Source organism: Brachyistius frenatus, unplaced genomic scaffold (assembly GCF_029030835.1).
Source record: "Brachyistius frenatus isolate BFR_SWC_R1_liver_20210118 unplaced genomic scaffold, ASM2903083v1 Contig_6, whole genome shotgun sequence".
NCBI classification, from domain to species: domain Eukaryota; kingdom Metazoa; phylum Chordata; class Actinopteri; family Embiotocidae; genus Brachyistius; species Brachyistius frenatus.
The window spans coordinates 9730001-9747500 of record NW_027210605.1 but is presented as its reverse complement, the minus strand read 5'-3'; the positions used below and the strand labels follow the sequence as shown (position 1 = coordinate 9747500).

The following is a 17500-nucleotide window of genomic DNA, read 5'->3' as shown; positions in this document are numbered from 1 at the left end:
ACAGAGTGACAGGTGGCAGATCAAGACACGAGGACAGAGAAAGGAGACAAAGTCAGCAAGGAACAGGCGGCTCGAGACTGAGACAGGAAGGGGAACGAAGCATGTAGGCAGGGATTAGGAAACAAATGAGAGTAGAGTGACAGGAATGTGGAAACACACAGCCGTGTCATATGGATACATTTGGCTACTGTCATATCACATCTGAACTTAAATACTGTTTTTTATTTCATCTCAAGTTTTCATCCATACCTCTTCTTTGCATTGTTTGCCTTCAATTTTGCATGTTTCCATCCTAATACATGATTATCAGTAATTATAATAACCCACATTGACCTGAAACTTCCATGTGTGTCAAATAATAGCAGCGCAACACCACCAGTGCTTCATTTGCAGAAACTCGGACAAGAGTCAGCAAAGCAAAACAGAAATAAGAGTCTCTGCATGATATGGACAGAAACAGAAATATGTTAATATATTGCAGTGGTTGTGGTACACACGTTGCATGGGGTTGAGGTTAGGGCCTAGTTAAACAGTCGGGGGTTTATGGGCAATGGCTGGGCATCTTTCCAAAAGTATCCAATGATTGCCCAGGTTTGTGTAAAAAAATGGAGCATAGGAAGCAAACAGGGAAAGAAACTGCCGCCACCACAGAAGAAGACTGTGACTTGCATAATGGTTATTATGAGACTCAGGAGTGTCACACTATTCTTCAGCCTCTTTACATGGGTCATTTCTTAACAGCACTGGCAACTGGCCCAGCCACAGACGCACAATAGAGCCATTCCTTGGTCATTACCAGTGCACACATTTTTTCGAGCACAATGGTAAACACACACACACAATTGCACACACCCATTCACACAGGTCAACCCAGTGTCTGAGTGGATGGGAAGCAATAACCGCCGCTCCCCCTGGTCTGACAAACACTGTGTTATTTTTTGATATGTGGGCTACAGATTTAACCAGGACGATGTTGTGATGTCACTCACCTGGTCTCCTGTGAGGTGACAGGCGGCGAGGTTCTGCTCCTCAAATGACAGGGCAGAGCGCACGTATTTGAGCCAGCTGTTGCTGGTGGTATCCGGGCCTGTGTCCAGCACAAACTTGACATTGCCCATGTCGTCCACCACCTGTCAGAGAGCAACAGGTTAGATATTTTTTTTAAAAGAGACAAAACATTTGCTTATTAAAAAAACAACACGCTTTTGTCGACTTTAAAATCAATACGTTTTCCAAGGAAACTCTGAGCAGTTAAAAATGTTCAGTTCTTATAGGGGGCGAGGACGGCTGTGCCAGAAGTTTGATGTCAGTTAACTTTAAGACACACAGAGCCAACATGTCAGTGGGTGTTAGGGCCACCTAACCTTGTCAATCCTGACAACAAGACGAGAGAAGAGGGAAAGGAGGAGGGAGTAGACAAACTGTGGCTTCTTTCACTTGTCTAAAGAGTTTCTCTGGCACATATTGATCACCCTTTGTAACCCCTACAGCCCCTGGAGACTCCAAGAGCGGGTTTCGTGTTACCCGCTTTCACAGAGAATGAAGGAGGATGGAGGTAGTGGTGAAGGAGGAAGAGGAGGAGCAGAAGAAGAGAAGAGGGGCTTATTGTGAAGTGAAAAGTTTAGGGAAAACCAGGAGGAAGGAACAATGCTTTATGTTTTTTTGGAGAAGTATAATGTTTTTTTTAAATTATAAACTAAATTGTAAATTAGACATATTTTGAAAGATAGAGAACGAGAAATATAAAGAAGTCTCAAAAAACACCAGAGGAACAAATTTTATACGAGACAAATATTATTGTATTTATAAAACAGAGTGCCAGGAAATGTTGCCCTGTACTCTTGGCTGCTTTGAGTGCATTTGCGTGTGTGGTGGAGTTTGGTGGTTCTGGGGAATCTGGGGGCGGCTGAAACCACCAGGCTCGCCCTCTCTCCTCCAAGCCGGGGTTGAAGCTCCGATTTCGCCCCAGTGCTGCACATGAATCTGAGCCAGCGTGAATCCTCCGGGGAGAGCTGGCCTGAGACAGAGCAACTCCTCTAATTACCACCACCAATCAGCCCAGCCTGAGTTCAGCGCTGACCTCTAGCTTGACTCTCTGCACTCCTAATCACAGTCAAATGTCTGCTGAAGGAAATAGAGGTGCAATGGAGAAGAACCAACAAACCGTCTGACATTTTTAGATGTGCAAAGTTCGTGAACTTCTCCAACTGGCAGCGTTTCTAAAGTCATGTTCATGTTTTTTTCCCCAGCTCGTAAAGTGTGAATGGCTATGTTCTTGTTGTCTGAGTCAGCGCGTGCAGAAGGTGTATTTTTGTGGGTGGGGGTGCAGGTGCCAAGCTTGGTGAGTAAATATGTGAAGGGTCTGGATGGAGGTGTGGAAGAACTGCCATGTGTGTGCCTGTACGAATACGGCAACTGTTTTAGGCAAACGCATGTACACATGGGTTGAGGTAACAGCTTGAGGTAACAGCAATGTTGTGCTACTTTTGAGCCGAGGTGTGACTTTACCCTCCTTACTAACTGCGCCTTCTTTAGAATAACAATGCCTGTTAGCGCCATGGTTAAAAATAATTGATCAAAACCTTGACATGTGTTTAAAAACCTTGTTTCACAAGCCTGAAATAAAAACTCTGACTGCCGCTCATGTAAATGTATTTGCTGATTGTGAGAGTGGGAAAAGTGACTGTTTATGCAAATCAGTTCCTGCTATGTGTTTCCTATAATTCATAGCGAGATATTCAGAAGTAAACAACGTTAAAGTGTCCACTGAAAGAGCTTATAAATGAAACATGATTCTGGTATTCACTCCTCACATCTCCAGCTACTGTCTCTTCTGCTCCCGGTTTACAGCTTAAAGCCTCAACTTGATAGAGTCCAGGCCTTTATTTTATGTGTGAAAACAGTCACTGAAAACTAACCAGGCATACCCCCTCAACACACACACACACACACACACACACACACACACACACACACACACACACACACACACACACACACACACACACACACACACACACACACACACACACACACACACACACACACCCCTACTCCTCCACCCAATATCTTTCCTGCAGCCGGCAGAGTCAGAGTGCACTTGTCATGGGGTTACTGCAGAGCTGCAACAGGTATTGTACATGTTTTATGAACACATGGAGAAAAGCTGAGATCCAGGTGGAGTGAAGGAGGGGCAATTTTTCTTTTGTTTTTTGCACACACACACACACACACACACACACACACACACACACACACACACACACACACACACACACACACACACACACACACACACACACACACACACACACACACACACACACACACACACACACACACACACACACGAATACTGCCATGCCTACATATTGGGGGCATGGCAGTATTTATACACTCTCATTTTGCCCCCCTAGTCCTTCTCTTATACACACACCCGAGGGTCTGATCGTGGACTTAATGAGCAGCAGACCTGTGTGTGTTGTGGGTTTTTGTATGTGTGTGTGTGTGTGTGTGTGTGTGTGTGTGTGTGTGTGTGTGTGTGTGTGTGTGTGTGTGTGTGTGTGTGTGTGTGTGTGTTGTCTGGGAGGCCTGCTAACACCCTGTCTCGGGGTGGAAGCCTGATTTATAAGGCTTCAAATGAGGGGCAACAGAGAAGGAGAGCCAGAACAAGCTTGCGGCTGATTGTTTGTTTATTTACCTTTACCTTTTCTTTTTCATCCCCTCCACCTCCCTCCATCCACGTGTCACATGGAGGTGGAGGACCCTGGCTGGAAATCATCAGCTCCACGTGTGAAACAGTTTCAACAAAACAAAGCAACCAAAAGCAAACTACTCAGAGTTTTCCCCTCAACTTCTCTCTCCTCCTTCTGCTCACAGAAAACAAAAACCGTGACTATACGATATCAGGAATGCTGGATTTGTATTTTCAGAAACATCTTGCACTGACTCCACGTTGATACAATCGTAAAGTCTTCATCTATCCTTTAATTCTCCTCATTCTCACTTTGTTCAGGCAGAAAGCAAGTACGTGAGTTCCATCTTAACTCTCTGAGACACTTTACTGATCTCCTTCATTTTCTGCTCTTCCACTAAAGTGAGGTCAGTTTATTACAAAATCTACTTTTGTATCTTTGGCAATCACTCTGATCAATAACACATCGTTCAAGTTACTCGCTGTGATCTGAGAATGAGGTAACACTGCTGAAAACAAGTTTTAAACAACCTGCTTGATTAGCCAAACTTGTCTGGTAGAGAAAAAGAAATGAGAAAAGTAAAGTTGTTACCCACTGAATCATTTGTCACAGATTCAAGATTGATTTCTTGCTTCAACTTTGATCAAAACCTGCCTGAGTGTACATTGTGTCATCATAGGGGATTGTTGTCAAGATTTCAGAGAAGTTCACTTCCAGTTTTACCCCCAAATAAAATAGTTTAGATAATGTGTCCAGACTGTTTGCTTGTTTTTTCATCTTTCTAATCAGTGGACTGCTTGTGTTTCTCACCTTGTCCCACTTTGTTGCTGTAGTTTTGCCAGATTTCTAGGTCCTAGTGAGTACAATGTTATTATAACTAATACCAAATAATGACAAAACATGAAAATCGGATCAAAATTGTTTTAATTGAATAAAATTATCCTTTAAGGTCAGTGAAGAGAAGGAAACTATCACCCTTATGTTTCCATCCAGTTCCAATATCTGTGATTTACTACCACCCAGAAAAACACTTCAAATATTTCCATGTCAGAACTTGACCTATAGTTTGACTTGATTAAACAGTATCAAAAATATGACTCACTTGACAGCACACACTCACGCCCACCTACCAACACACACACACACACACACACACACACACACACACACACACACACACACACACACACACACACACACACACACACACACACACACACACACACACACACACACACACACACAGACACAATGAGACTTCACTGAAAGAGAAGCGGCTCTAAGTGGACAGGATGCAGAGCAAACTCCACAGGAAGCTCTGATAAGAGCACGACACTTATATCGCTCCTCACAACACAAAGGGGAACCTTTGACAGCTAGGAACCTTTAATGGCTGTCTCGGCATGCCCTCTCCTCTGCCAGTTATATCTGACGGATGTGTGTGGCGCACTGGGCTGAATTAGTGGAGGAAAGTTGCTTGTACGGTTAGACGTTGATGACAAGGTACATATTATTTTCTGAGAGACGGAGGGCAGAAAATGGAAATGACAGCTCGGAGCGCAGTGGTGATTGTGATTTTGATGTGAGATGGAGATAGAAGCAGACTTACAGCATGTGAGACATAACTGCGAGGTTATTGTGCGTCTCTGAGGGAATAATTTTATGAAGTGTGATCATAGTGCTTCGTTGGACGGCCCTGGTTTTTCAATGTGTGAACACACCCTAGTTTGCATATATTTGTATACATGTGTGGGGGAAAACAAAGTGAGGTTTGTTGTTTCTAAGCTTCATTCTGACTTGTCTAATTATTTTTTCAGAAAATAGACAAAGGTTTGTTTTTAAAATGTTACATGCTTTTGTTACATGCTTTAGCAGACTAAGTAATCTGTGATTAGTAGTGATCTGTGATATTTGCTTTGCCATTTTGCAATGCAGAAAACAATGTTCACCAAATATTTTGGATTTAGAGAGAAGCACAAGAGAAGTAGATTATTTTAAACAATAGTTAGCTGATAGATTTCTCTGCATTAAAGGATTTTCGGCCAGTGAAAAACAGGAAAGAAGCACTACAAACATGCAGAGAGAAGGCTGACTCTCCTCTGGTTCACCTACTCATATCCTGAGGAAGTTGCAGACAAAAGAAAAAAGGTTGTTTCAAGGAGGAAGAGAACAGAAGAGGGGGCAGATTGCCTTTCAGTATTGATCTTGCTTTTAATCTATCTCGATCAAGCATATGTGAAAATGTAGAGAAAGGAAAGCAGAGGGAGAGGGAATATAAAGAGGGGGATGTAGTATTGGGTGCAATTCTTCTTGAAGGAGGTAGGGGGCAGCCTGGCATGAAAGCTTTCTAGGTAGAAGAGCAGGAGTGCAAATTAAACTTCCCTTCCTCTCCCAGCTGTACACACATAAATAAGGCTGCAATGGTTGTAGACAATATGAAAATGGTAGACAGAGAAAGAATTACATGCGCACGCACACACATACACTCTGTTATACCTTGATGAGAGGGACAGTCATGGAAACAGAGCAGTGACAGTGACAGATTGAGTGCCTGTGAGTCGGGCTGAGGAGCCGGTTGTTAGAGGTGTTACAAATTAAGGTGCAGGACGACGAACAAGAAATAAAGAAGTGTGTGTTAGAGTGTGTATCCTCTCTGGAAATGGGTCTGTTTCCAGTTGGGAGGCCCCTTAACATGCACGCACCCACCCACCCACGCACGCACGCACGCACGCACGCACACACACACACACACACACACAGGCAAACTAATAAAGCGGCTGACATAGTACAGATCACGACAGCCTCCAATGGGTTTGTGCTCATTCATGTGTGTGTGTGTGTGTGTGTGTGTGTGTGTGTGTGTGTGTGTGTGTGTGTGTGTGTGTGTGTGTGTGTGTGTGTGTGTGTGTGTGTGTGTGTGTGTGTGTGTGTGTGTGTGTGTGTGTGTGATGGATGGGGGCCTGCAGAGAAGACCCTGCCCTGCCACATCACTCAACAGTCTAAATGAGTGTGTCTGTCCACATTTATGTGTATGTGTGGAGGTGGGAGGTGGACAGGCACACAAGGGGTCCTGCCAATAAAACCTTCTCTTATAGCAGGAAGGAAAAATACAGAATAAAATAGATTATTCACATTTTATTAAGATCAGTGGACTTTGGTTGGGTGAGGACGATGTGGGAGAGCTGTGACACACAAAAGAATGAGGAAACAAGGAATGAAGAGTAATATTAAGGATGAAAGGTGTGTGCACAAACTGATGCAAATATTTGGCTATTGATTCTTAATGCATGTTAGCAAAACTGGGTGGTGAATGTTTGTGTTTGTGAATGTGAGAAGATGTAAGAAAGATGTCAAGTAGGAAAAAAAAATTGACTCAAAGAAAGGTCAATACAATTTTGAGCTTGTGAAATTCTGCTGGTTGCATCGCATTATATTATCCTTTATAATATCTGTAAAAAAGGCAAAACAAATTCAACTTGCATTGATAAATAAAATAATTTGTCGAAATAAGATTTGTGCACAAATTATATACATGATCACATTCCACAAAGTTTGAACTTTCAGTTTGAACTTGTACTCAAACATAAAAAAGCAAATGCTATTTCTATTTCTTGGTCTTTGTGCAACTTTACTGTTGATATGATTTTTGTAGCACTTTTATGTATACAATCTCAAATCAATACATTCCTAAACCCTACATTTCTTATGCTGAGAGTTTTTTGTATGCATGTTTAAAAAGGTTGATTACACAAAATTAGCATCTTTTTCAACATTCAAACTTAAAATAATTTTCATCCATAGAAAACAGCATTTACATTACATGCAAGCACACAACACACAGTTCATTTCAATTGGTCAGAAAATGCTAAATTATTGTGGGAGCAATCACACGCCATAAAATTTCTAGGGGAGCGGATAGATTCCTGATAATGCCTCACTCCATTTTAGTTAGGTTAAAATAGTAATTTCACCCAGTGAAACATTTATCAACCAGAGAAATGTGCTCTTTTCAGCATTGCTCTAATGGTGAATTTGACAGTATTTGTTAAGTGTGACTTTTTTTTCCCCAGCCAGTCCAAACATTTGAACATCATTTAGCCATCATGGCCTAACGGTACAAACTGGTGTTAATGCTGCACATCCTCCCTCGCTTGACATTTTCTCTTTTCTTTCTGTCAGCACCACAACATCTCTTTATGTTTCTTTTCATGTATCTAAACAATCAGGCAGCGATTCTCCTGCACAACAAAAACCCCAAACTAACGCTTACATCTATAAGCAGAGTTATTTGAAGCGACATTATTTTCCAATGTGAGAAGAAGTTTGCACTACAACCGTCTTAGCCCATCAAACTGTGCTGACAATGTGTCTTTTATTGATACACATGTGTTTACTAACTTGCATCCACAATGGAATCAGTGAAAATATATCAAGTCCAAATAAAGAAAGTCAGTAGCAAAGTATTTCAACAGGAGGAGCCACACTGTGAGTATAGATTGGGCCTTTAAAATAGGGTGAATGTGTGCGTGTGTGTGTGTGTAAGGCCTATTACTGATGCTGGTAATAGTACACCTGTGTAGCCATGTCTGGCAGCCTAATGACAGCTAAAAGGGAAACAGGCTGTAAATCCACACACACACACACACACACACACACACACACACACACACACACACACACACACACACACACACACACACACACACACACACACACACACACACACACACACACACACACACACACACACACACACACACACACACACACACTCTTCCTTGTTGAGTTGAATATCACATATTTACTGTTTGTCAAAAGCACAGGTGAATGCCACTGTCAAAGGTGTGTTTATATACCATGTGTGAGCTTTAGCTGTATCACTAGTGAAATGCTCGTATGCAGGGTGTTGGGGTGTGTGTTCAATGTGTGTAAGTGTGTGTGAAGGTGAGTGAAGGCGTGTTAAATGTGACCCATTTTATCTGGCCAGGGCAACCATCGACATAATTAAAAACCAGGCAGGCAGGCCAGGGAGGGCCTGGGGCCTTGTAAAAGCCATCTGGGTTGTAGTGTGTGTGTGTGTGTGTGTGTATGTGCGCGCGCATGTGTGCATGTGTCCACATGCATTGTGAGTGTCAGAATGTGGCCCCGCTCACTAATGACCCAACTTGCTTCCATTAAATCAGCTTCTCTGCAGTCACCGTCACACAGCTATCATTTGTGGTGAGTGTGCATGTGCCACACTGAAAACATGCATGTGAAAAGTTCCAGTGTCTTTCTCCCACACTCACCAAATCATGGTGAAGTCAAGTCTCATTTCGTTTGAGCTTGACCTATGTAACTTTTCCCTTTACAGTAAATGAGCAGTTCCCATGCATGTGGAAATCAGAGGCTAGTTGTGGAGTGATATAACTTTCAAACAAAATTTTTAATTGGTGGACATTAAACACAACGACGGGCTTTATGACAGTAAAATTCCAAAAATGTATTTTCTAACAACAGTTTTGTTGTTGTTGTTAAAATAATCATCAGATAAAGTAATCATATTTAATTTAGCTTCTGGATGATGTAATAATGTGTGTGTATATTACTACTAATAATAATAATACAGACTAATATGGATTATATTATTAACCTGTTTCATAAAAATAAATGTATGCACATTTCGTTTTTAGTTACAGAAGTTATAATTTGCTTTTATTCTTGGATTATTAAATTGTCAGTAGCCACACAAGTCTCTCTCTCAGCCACACTGTTCTTGCTTTTAAAATTGCCAGTAACCATTTTTATTTATTTATGGTGGTAATATGACTAATTGGAACAACAGAGGAGCTTCTCATTTGAGTACATATCTACAGCCGGTCTGCGTTATTTTTAGCATCACGCCACTGCGTCCACCTCCGCACCCCTGCAGCTCATCTGAACGAGCAGGTTGCCATGTGCGGGGTTGCCAGGTTAGTGTAACTTAAAACAGGAAGCGTGCGCGCTTTTAAAGAAGAGAGGCAGCGTTTTCAGGCTGGACCTTATTAATGAAATGGCTTTGTGTTATTTACAGCCCCTTTTTAAAAGGCTGGATGAGTGTGTGTAACAGTGTCTGTGTGTGTGTGAAGGCACATGCTTGTGTATGCCATCATATATATGCTGTGTGTATGTGCAAGTGTAGGTGACTTTTTGCTGGTATACATGTGTGTTTTATGTATGTGATGTGTTCTATGTACAAGTGTGTGTGTGTGTGTGTGTGTGTGTGTGTGTGTGTGTGTGTGTGTGTGTGTGTGTGTGTGTGTGTGTGTGTGTGTGTGTGTGTGTGTGTGTGTGTGTGTGTGTGTGTGTGTGTGTGTGTGTGTGTGCGTGTGCACGCACACAGAGTTAACCATCATGCTATGTCTGTTTTGCTGTTGCACAGCCTTTTACAGGCAGGTCTTTATGATATGTATTTAGGGCAATTAGTGAGGAGATATATTGGCTCATTATAGTGGGGCAGGTGCAGTGTAAATGGGGAAATATATGAACAGTACATCAGGGTCACACACTCTGTCAGTGGTGTTTGAAGGATAACAGCTAGACTTATGTGCGTGATATACAGGAGCACACACACTGAATCAGTCATTCAGACTAAGAAAATATTTCCTCATACTGACCGCTCTCAAAGACATCAAACAATCAACATTTTAAACTCAGCTAAAACAGTTGTTTACAGGCTCAGGAGCAGCACAAAGTGAGTAAACTGGTTGAATATTAACCGTGAGGGAGGCAGAGTTAGCAAAGTACGTGTTTATTGGTTGGAAGGAACGCACAGTGAGCAAAGTGGTTGTTTATTGGCTGCAGGGACAAACAATAAGCTCATCTCAGGAGGACGCAGACACACACATTTATATATAGAATTAATGCAGGTGTTTTTACCAAATATTCATGATGTTTTTTTATGTGGTTATAGCAAAGGATGATTTAATTATGATTAAATTCCATTGGAAAATACATTTAAATATTATATGTACTGTAGTGCTTTAAGCACTATGTTTAAATGGGTGGGTTTTGTGCTGTTTGACTAAAAAAAATATCTTCAAACCACGAACCTATATTTTTCAACACGTCATCCTGGAAAGTTTTGCAACGAAACATTCAAAAGTGATGAGTAAAATGTGGATCTCCAAATTTAAGCATGTTATGATGATGGACATCAGCAATCAGAACATTCTCCTGAAAGATCATAAATAGTGGGAATACAAAACAAAATTTCCTGAGCTCAAGCAAAGCAACTAAATCACTCAAATCTCATGCATCCATGCCAACAATAATGACAAACAATAATGAGGCAAGGAAGCTTGCATTCAACACGGACACAACTTGACCTCCACTCTATCGACTGACATCGGAAGTGAAACACAAAATGGTACAATTCCTGGAACTGTGCAAACACAAATAAGGAAGTGGTGCTCGGGACAAATTTATAGAGCACGTAACACTATCAATTATTTATTAGCACCTAAATAAAGGAATACTTCCGAGGTAGGCTCTGGAGAGATGGGATGTTGAGCACACGGTAATAACAACAGCTTTTAATAAGTAGCAGTAAAGGACTACTTCCTTCAATGTTTCCTTTTGTGATACAGTGCAGAATGATGGAGGGAAATGAAAGCAGGGGAGGAGACACATCAAAACACACTGATGAATCTATTCATTTGTAATCATATTTGATCCAAACCGGACAATTCCAATATGAACTGAGGCAGTTTTTTTCCTTTGACATCTCAGTTACTGTTCAGTATCAAATCAACATTTTTTCCTATCGATTACCTCATTCCTTGAATCTCAGACTGACATAAAACAGAAGATGTCACATCTGTCTCCAACCATCTTCTTTAAATACATTTTTGGGATGGAATGCCATTTCGTTCCTGCATTGTAGAAAGTTTCATCGTCCTTGTGTGTGCTGAGTTCAATGAGCTGGCGGGACAGCAGAGAGCTGAGACAAGATGAAACGTGACCTCTGTGAGGTGCACACTCATGAGAGCCAGTTCGTGACAGTCACGCTCTCTTTTTGTCTTCGTGTCTCCACCATCATCATCTATAGTCCACCTGGGTTTCTGCAGGAGACTTGAATTTAAGAGTCCAAATTTTAAAAATGGTTTGTGCAGGAAATTGGTGCCCAAAAAAAGTATATCTTGCGAGCAGCTGGCCAGGACAGCATGTGGCAGAACCCCTGTGTGGCTGCAGGCCTGAGACTTATTGGAACCATCTGAACAGAACTTTTTGTTTACTATAATAACCAGACTTCACTTTCTCCTCTAACAATCTCCTCCTTCTCCTCACCTGCAGCATACAGCCAGGATTTACTCCTCAGTCTGATGACCCAAGATTAAAAGATCTGCTTCAGCGTCCAACATCTACAAATAAATAACTCAATCAAAAACAAAAGCCTCATAGTCCCCTTCTTGTAAGATCTATAATGTACATTTAGACTTTTTGAAAATGAAACAAGTCATGTTTAAACTTATAGCCATATAATTAACCAAAATACCCACATTTTCCACAAACCAGAGAAAAACAGTTTTGTGCAAAGGTTTTAGACACTTACAGAGCCTAACTACACAGAAGAGGTGTGGTGAGTTCTCCAAGATTTTGTGTGCAACCTACCTGCCCAGTACCTTCAAAAAGGGCGCTTGTGTACTCAGGAGCTGTTTTAAAAGCAAAGGGTGGTCTCACCAAATGTGATTAGATTTTTGTAGTCAATTAATAAAAAATATTCATAGCATACATTTTTGAGAGCATACTCACTTCACTTTTCTTGTTTTAAACTTTGCATGTATAAAAAGGAGTGCAAAGTGCAAAAAAAGTGCAAATGTGCCAACATACTTCTTGGTCACTTTGCAGATGACTCTGTTTGAGCAAATTCTATAGTAAAGTTTTTTTTTTTTACTATTCATATCTGGCAATAAAAGATGAAAAATGAGGGATGGCTATTTCCTCCAGAAAACTGTAGACAGACAAGGCAAAACTTGCCATCCAAATTAAGGCCACAAACAAAACAAGTGCAACTCTTGTCTTATTGAGATATCTTCTATTCAAAAAGAAAATCTGCTGCTATAAATATGCAAATATCTATATGTATGTATCTTTCTTTTTGTAAATTTCAGACAAAAAGCTGTCTTACATTTAGGCCTAATGGCATGAAGCAAAGTTAAGTTTTTTCCAATTTGAATATTTTATTTACAACTGTTAAATGCATTAATCTTTGATAAAATAAAAATGTCTGTATATTAAAACAATTAAAGCAATGTAAATAAAATGCAAAAACTAATAAAAAAGACAGCCTTACAGATTATTGATTTTGCACATCGCTATTCTAGCTGGAACAAATTAATTGCAGCCAGTTAAGTCCACTCTTCATCTCCGACATATTGAAGGTCTTGACGTGTCTGTCTGGCAGTTGTGAGGGGCGAGACCCTGTCCAGCACGATTAGCTGCAGCCAAACAGGTATATATGATACTGTGAGACGTTTTCATCTCCTCATACAGGATTGGATGAATATCTGGCTATTCTCTTCGCTACCACAGGTTATTTAATGTGTGTGATCTCATGTGCTCTCTGTGTGGCTGCTGAACACACAGTATGTCTATCTGAACCCAACACGAGCTTCTAGGTCTCGCTACACACATGGAGGGCCCAGCGCTCCCCTCGTCTGTCCTACCGGAGGCTGAGACTAGCCAGGACAGGAGGGCCAATAAAGCTTTCTCTCCCTGAGTGTCGGGCCTGCTGGCAAGAAACAGAGGAAAAGACCTATTTCAGTGTTGTGTAAACCATTGTTTCATTTCCACACTTCTCTCTCTCTCTTTCTACTCTGATATATCACAGGATTTCTGGCTCCCGTTCAACTGTGAACACAATACAGCTATTGAGATCATGGTTCGCACCTCCTGGCCTGCACTGAGATCTGTGCTAGCTTTAGCGCCCGCAGCTACCACCTCATGCTCAAACTGCAGGAACAAGTTCTTTCTTTTCTTCTCATGCTTAATTTCTATTTTGACCCATGCAGTACAGGACGACTCACCCCACCCCCGTGCTCCATCCCCCATCATCTTAACTATCTCCCTAACTCTGGCTTCGGAGGGCCCCAATGTGCAGGTAATGGATCCACCTCCACCCAGAGGTCCATATATCTAACTTTTAATTAAGAACGCTCATCCCTTCTCCTGAGAGAGAGGGAAACGTTAGAATTGGCTGGGGGTAGCAGTGTGCATCGAGTGTGTGTGTTGCAGAGGAGCCCTGCAGCCATCTGGTTTGTGTTAGACACAACATTAAGAGTGTGTCAGTGGCCGAGGCCTGGCTGATGGCTATCAATCTGCCTTTTAATGTATGATAGGATATATGGAGGGACATATGGGGGGATATGGGGCCCCCCCTCAGAGAAGCTAATGGCTAAACAGGCGCATTAAGGTGATTGAGGCCAGTAGAGGAGATGGGGCCCACAGTGGAGCTGCACAAAGAGACTTGAGGGCCATTCATATCTCCAAAGACCTTGAATTGTAAAGGACAGCTACTGCAGGGATAGATCCCCCAAAATATATAAATATATTTGAAATTATAAATTATTCTTTTGATTACTTGTGATTTTGACAGGCAAAATGTTTTAGAAGATGTCTTCTTTGAGTTTTTGGTTAATGTAAATGACATGTTTTAATATTTTGTGATATTCTGTAGACCAAATTATGAAAATAAATGTATCATCAGATTGATCACTGACAGTTAAATAAAAGATCATCACTAATCACACTTAACAGGAAGAAAAAAACAAGAAAGCTTTAGATTTGTGAGAAGCGTAGGAGGAAGAGATGAAGAGACAGAGAGAGATAAATGAGGAGGAGGAGCAGCTGTTGACACGAGCCTTCCCCTCTCTGTCAGATAAGAGATAACTGGGCCGCCAGTGTTTAGACACACCATTAGTAGTGTCATCAATCATACACACAGATACCCACACACACAGGGCGAGGAGATGAAGGAGGATTACTGAGGGGTGACACAACATATTGCTGTATTACCGCTTCAAGCATGTCAGACTACATCCTTTTCTTCCGAGATCATCACACACGCGCAGGTGCACACACACAACACACACCAGAGCCAACCAGCATCACAGAACTAATGAGTGCAGCATATTTTGTAACTTCTAACACCTACAGTATGTGTGCACGGATTGCAATGATTTCATGTGTATATGTATGTATATATATATATATATATTGTATAGCTATATATTATTCATCATTATATATTATTCATTTCAGAACAGGAGAAATAAATTATATGAGCTCCAGAATGCAGTCATCGTTAGACATGCAGAGTTTGGCTCAGTGCAGAGAGGTCATGAAGGACAGAGAAAGGGCACAGACCCAACTTTAACTCCCACCTGGAAACTTCTCATTAAAGCGTGAACGCCCGATGGCGTGCAAGTAACCATTAAAATCACACCAGCAAATAACAATGACTTTCAAACTATCCTTTGACTAATAATGCTGTCAATACAAGTTACTTGTGGCATTGCATAGACCAAAAGAACTTTTTGGAGTGGTCTTGGGCTCCCCATGGTCACATTAAAAGCTAAGGCATAATTTGGCCATCCACTAACAACTCTTGGAGAATGCTTCCCTAAAGGAACACAATCAGGCATAATTGGCCAATCAGCAGTGGGAACAAACACACCGATATACCTCACACAGTGAGGCTGTTGGATACAGTCCTGCGGACAAGACTTTAAACTCTAAACTAAAGAGGAAAAGGGCATAACAGTATTAGTGATATTCCCTTGAGAATATTTGCATTGTAGTGCTTGAAGGGTGGTAGTTTGAAAATATGACACTGTATTTTGTCCTGAAAGAAGCTAGAAACACAAGCATGTATAGTACAAAAAGATGTATGCACTACAAGAAAAGTGAAGGTGCTTTATAAAATATAATGTTTATTGTCATCTTGTTTATGTATTTAGGAATTTGTCAATCCATTTGAAGATGGTAAAAGACTCCAACATGTTTCTGGGGATGAGGTGACCATTGTGTTCATATTTGGACTGATGATGCTTTTAAATTTTTATTGAATCCATATAGTTTATTTCCACTCAGCTGCAGTTTGTAAAAAAAATCCTGGATATTTATATAACTGTAAGATTTTAATTGAAATGCATCATTTGAAAATTCCCAATTCCCAAGTTTGTTGATTTTCAGGTTTTCATGTTCAGTGTCAGTCTACCAGTTGTTTTCAGGACCTGTAAAATAAACTCCAAGCTCCCCGGTTGTCATTTGTTAAGTTGTACCTTTGGAAATACGAGCATTTCACATAGTAACAGGGAAATTAATAAAACTGCTGCGGGTGTAGAAGCTGACCTGTGAGGCTGTTTGAGTATGATCAATAACACTGCGGACACTTAAGGTGCAGCAGGTCATCTCTCAGCACTTAGATGTCATTATCTATTATTGACTGACTATCGATCAGTTCAGCCGAAAGGAGTCAATATGAGCATAATAAACTTAATTTGATAGACTTTGTAAAGTCAATAGAAAGTATTTCAATTTTATGACATCTAAGAAGAGGGGACTTTCACCCCTAATAGAGCAGCAACACTTCAGTCCCTGCAACTGTATTTGTCTTTTTGTCTTGCACTCGATTTAACATTTTAGTACTTGAAGGCATCATGAACCTACATTTTTGCATTTATTCTGGAACCACAATAAAATGAACAAAACAGACTTTCATTTGTCTCTCCCAATGTGGGCTTGAGCTTGTTAGTTGTGCTAATTACTCCGAACAGCACATTGGATCTTTTTAGCCTGAGGGGCGTATTCACTATGACCTCCCCGTGTGCTGCAGCTCGGTGGTCCTGGGGGGTATTTAGGAGGTAAACATGTTGACTGCACCTCTGCCCCGCCGTACCACCATCCATTTACTTCCCCACACGAGCAATTAACGAGACTGGCTAATTTGGGGCTGATGCATATATGCAAATGAAAAGCAAACAAAAGGAATGGGTGATGGATGAGAAGAAAGGGGGCTTGGGAAGGGTCCATATAGGAGTCTTAGCACCACAACACTAATTAAAAAGCCATGGCACTAAGAGCACTAAGGTAACTCATTAGCTGCAACCTGCTTCTGTGCCACACAGCGCACTGAGTGCTAATGCTAGCTAGCTGTGAGAGCCACATAAAGAAAGAAAACACAGTATGAGAATGATGGACGTGGGCATTGTGTAACACTGAGGTGTCCGTGTGGGCATATAAGCCCAGCCAAATGAGCCTGGTTGCATTAGCCTTCCTGTGCTATTGCCCATTAGTTTAGTGCAGGGGGTTGCGAGCTGAAGAAAGGTTACCATAAGCATGGCAATTAGGACTATAATAGGATAAACAACAACCTGGCCGATGGAGGGAGTGAAGCAGAACACAGTGTAGGGAATGATTACAGAAGCCGAGCGTGTGGAGGTGGGTGACTTTAGCTATATTGATCTGTGGCACTGTGGTGGAGGGAGCTGAAAGTGGCACCCACTGAGCCTGCATGGCTTCTCCTCTCAGGGGAGACAATGGACAGTGTCCACATGAAAACATAAACAGATTCACACACACAGACTCTTATTCTGTAATACTTGTACACATACACACACAGGCACACTGTATATGTATTTGGTTTGTGCATGTACAGTATATAACCCAGCCCATGTGCCTGACCCCTCTCCACTGTAGTGCCCGTGGTGTGTTTTTCCTCTGGCGATTCATTTCATCTTGCTTTGAATTGTCACAGTCTTTCTCCCACAGCTCTTTGTGAAGCC

The 17500-nt window shown here is 41.4% G+C and overlaps 1 protein-coding gene across 8 annotated transcripts in view; it reads right to left on the bottom strand.

The window, feature by feature from the left end:
• The window catches only part of prdm16 (PR domain containing 16), a 183301-nt gene that overhangs the window by 25006 nt on the left and 140795 nt on the right, over positions 1-17500 (bottom strand). For all 8 annotated transcript variants that reach the window (XM_069689094.1, XM_069689088.1, XM_069689089.1 and 5 more), the window contains exon 4: positions 990-1130. In XM_069689094.1, the coding sequence (XP_069545195.1) occupies positions 990-1130 (141 nt within the window). The remainder of the gene's footprint in view (positions 1-989; positions 1131-17500) is intronic.